General features: G+C 48.1%; 1 protein-coding gene across 1 annotated transcript; it reads right to left on the reverse strand.

Moving 5' to 3' along the window:
• Positions 1-1,949: 1,949 nt before the first annotated feature.
• On the reverse strand, positions 1,950-2,674 carry LOC125907349 (E3 ubiquitin-protein ligase RNF12-B-like). Its single transcript, XM_049608989.1, has 2 exons — positions 2,379-2,674; positions 1,950-2,202 (listed from the first exon to the last, which is right to left on the reverse strand). Exons 1-2 carry the CDS (start codon positions 2,672-2,674, stop codon positions 1,950-1,952), a joined length of 549 nt encoding a protein of 182 aa, XP_049464946.1.
• Between the last annotated feature and the right edge of the window lie 264 nt (positions 2,675-2,938).

Raw genomic sequence — 2,938 nt, forward strand, 5'->3', positions numbered from 1 at the left:
ACACGCCACGGCGTTGATTGAAGCTGGGGAGGAGGGTGTAAAAGCAACACAAAAGAGAGAGAGAGAGGCGTGCAGGTGGCAAAAGAACGGACCGCAAATACTAATTCTCTCGCCCACGCTTCACACCTGCACATTAAGCCAGCAAATGAAGGTGTGAGTGTGTGTGTATGAGTTTGTGTGCAGCAAAAGTGTGCAGCAGCGGGTTGGGTGAGTTTTCGGTTTGCTAAAGTTTTCTAACATTATCTTCCGGTGTTGCGAAAAGCGGGCGGAAGCGGAACCTGCCACATACACACTCCTTCTCTCTTTCTCTCTCTCTCTCTCTCTCTCTCTCTGACGCTCGCACTATGGCTGATGGTCAGGTCGGGTTGGGTGTGGGTTGGGTCAGGTGCAAGGGGCAGGAAATTACCATACTTTAGTAAAGTGTTGCAACTTTCGCTTCCGGGCCTTCGCCCGACTCCCTCCCCCCCCCCTCTCCCCTCACCAGGTCCCGGTTAATGTTGTAAACTGCCAGTCCGGTGCACAGGTAATGGGATCCTCCCGTTGCAAGTTCTCCGAGGGTTTTGGGTTTTGGTGCACGTGCCAGTGTGCCAAGCTATTTGCGGGCCGGCGAACGCCATCCGCGGGCCCTAATGTCATCACTCATTACGCGATACTGCAGCCAGCCAGCCAGCCAGCCAGGGTTCTTAAGTGGTTGTTGGGTAGCGATAAGTTTTGGGTGCACACCTTTTTTTCCCCCTCTGGTTTGTTCGTGGGCTACCTCACTGTGTTTTGTGTGCCCTTTGTGTTTGTGAGCGAAATTTCCTGTGATGGTAGCGTTTGTTTTTCTCCGCTTGAAATGCGGGTGACACCTCCCGTTTTTGTGGAAAGGTGGAATTCAATTTTCGCAATACAAAGAAGCAATCAAACTGCATATTCATTGCAGTGCTTTCGTGTGGTGTGTGTGTGCACTGCAGTGTAGGAAGCGATCGACCTCAAAACTACGAGTTCACGATGTCTCGGCAACATCGAACCGATGATGCGGGCTTTTTAGGTGTGTATGTTTTGCCACACTCGCCAGACGGTGGTAAAGCGCGAAAAAGCATCAAGAAAAGGGAAGCACAACAGGAAAACACACAAGCTCACCAATAGACAATAGACAAGCGATGAAATGCACGAGTTGATAAGTGCTTCCGAGAGAAAACGGGGATGGAAGCCGTTGGCCAGATTGAAGTGGCATAAAGTGTTGCACAGCATTGAACGCTGGAGCCATAGGGCAGGTACACTAAACAAATCTATTTCATGCACGTCTCGTCGGTTCGATTCGTTTGGTGACGCTCGTTGTTTTTTCGCTTTCGTTTGTGGCAATGGTTATTTCTTGTTGCTACAGCTGCATCAAACGGGAAACTCGAAACGGGAAGAATCAAGCGTTTGCTTCATTTGCTATTTCTTTCCAAGCGCACATTTCAATTTTGCTTGCTACAATCGTGTCAAATTGCGCAAAACTGTTCATTCGTACCAGGTGACACCTTGTTTGGATGATATTTACATTTTCCACCCACCATGCAAGGATGATGGATCGCGTTAACACTCAGCAAACATCGCTGCCAAGAGTGTTTTGCCGATCGCATCCAATCCAGGCTCGGTGGTAATTTCAATCTTCCTCCAATGCGGCAGATCGAACAGGGAAACAATGTATCGGAGAAAGACTGACACAGGAAACAAAACATTAAACCACCGTCGGAATGGTAAGCCCTTGTGCGTCAAAGGACTCTTTCCTATCTGTGGATGACATTTTGTAATCTCTTCCAAGTGTGGGAAAACTCAAAATGCAAAAAAAAAACAAACAAACTGGGAGCGCCTTGTACCGCAACAAAAGCAGCAAAATGATACTCTGTAGTCCCTTGTCTGGTCTGTTGTATCGTCTAGTGATGGGAATAATTAAATTGTAGTCGAAATCGATTCCAACTAGATCAGTATTTGTGAGAAATCGATTCCGAATAGTAGGTTTCCGGAATCGGCTCAGGAATCGTAATCGACTCGATAATCGGAGTCGGCTTGTGTATCCGAATAGAAATCGGCTCCGGAATCAGCTCCGGAATCAGAGTCGCCTCCACTATCAGAATCGGTTCCAAAATCAAATTCGATTTCTGTATCTCCATGAGAATAGGCGATTGAGAAACCTTTGCAACGGTTTCCGGTCCAATTCGAATTCCGGAGCTGATTCTGATTCCGGGGGCTGATTCTGGAATCTGAATCGGTTCAGGAATCTACTCCGGATTAGCCTCGGAAATCGGCTCCGGAATCAGAATCGGAGTTGGTTCCAGAATTGGAGTCAGTTCCGGAATCATAATCGGAGTCAGTTACAAAATCGAAGTCCGTTCCAGAATCGGAGTCTGTACCGGATTTTTTCTGGAATTGGCTTGAGAATCGACAACATAATCGACACCAGAATCGGGATAGGAGTCGGTTCCAGAAACGGAGTCAGTTCCGGAATCAGAATTAGAATCGGTTTTAAAATCGGAATCACTTCCAGAATCGGAGTTGGTTCCAGAATCGGAGTCGGTTCCGGAATCTTCTTCGGAATTGGCTTGGGAATCGACTGTAGAATCGGAATAGGAATCGGTTCCAGAATCGGCTCCAAAATTGATTCCGTTAACGGAATCGGACCTGGGTAGTTTCGAATGCGAGCTCCCATCATTAGTACCGTCCCGCAGCAAATGATCCAGCGGCGTTGCTTCACGATCGGCACAAGGACCGGATAGTGATTGTATGAAAGCTATCCGACGGAAAACCACAACACGAGCTCAAGGGTAACATGATTCATTCGGAAAGTAATTTCCACACATACACACGCACACACGCAGCTGTCAGAACGCATCCCTGCTTTGCATTGCCGGTTGTGCCAAGTGGAACGGCGAACAATGGCATAAGGACAGGCCGCAACAGCGCTACCCCTGCT

The sequence above is a fragment of the Anopheles coluzzii genome, chromosome 3 (genome assembly GCF_943734685.1).
Source record: "Anopheles coluzzii chromosome 3, AcolN3, whole genome shotgun sequence".
Lineage (NCBI taxonomy): Eukaryota > Metazoa > Arthropoda > Insecta > Diptera > Culicidae > Anopheles > Anopheles coluzzii.

Bases quoted from the DNA above. Each gene is read 5' to 3' on its own strand.
- LOC125907349 (XM_049608989.1), bottom strand. From the start codon at position 2,674: ATGGGAGCTCGCATTCGAAACTACCCAGGTCCGATTCCGTTAACGGAA. The intron at 2,203-2,378 runs GTACAGACTCCG...CCCCGGAATCAG, and splicing joins CCAATTCCAGAAAAAATCCG to AATCAGCTCCGGAATTCGAA.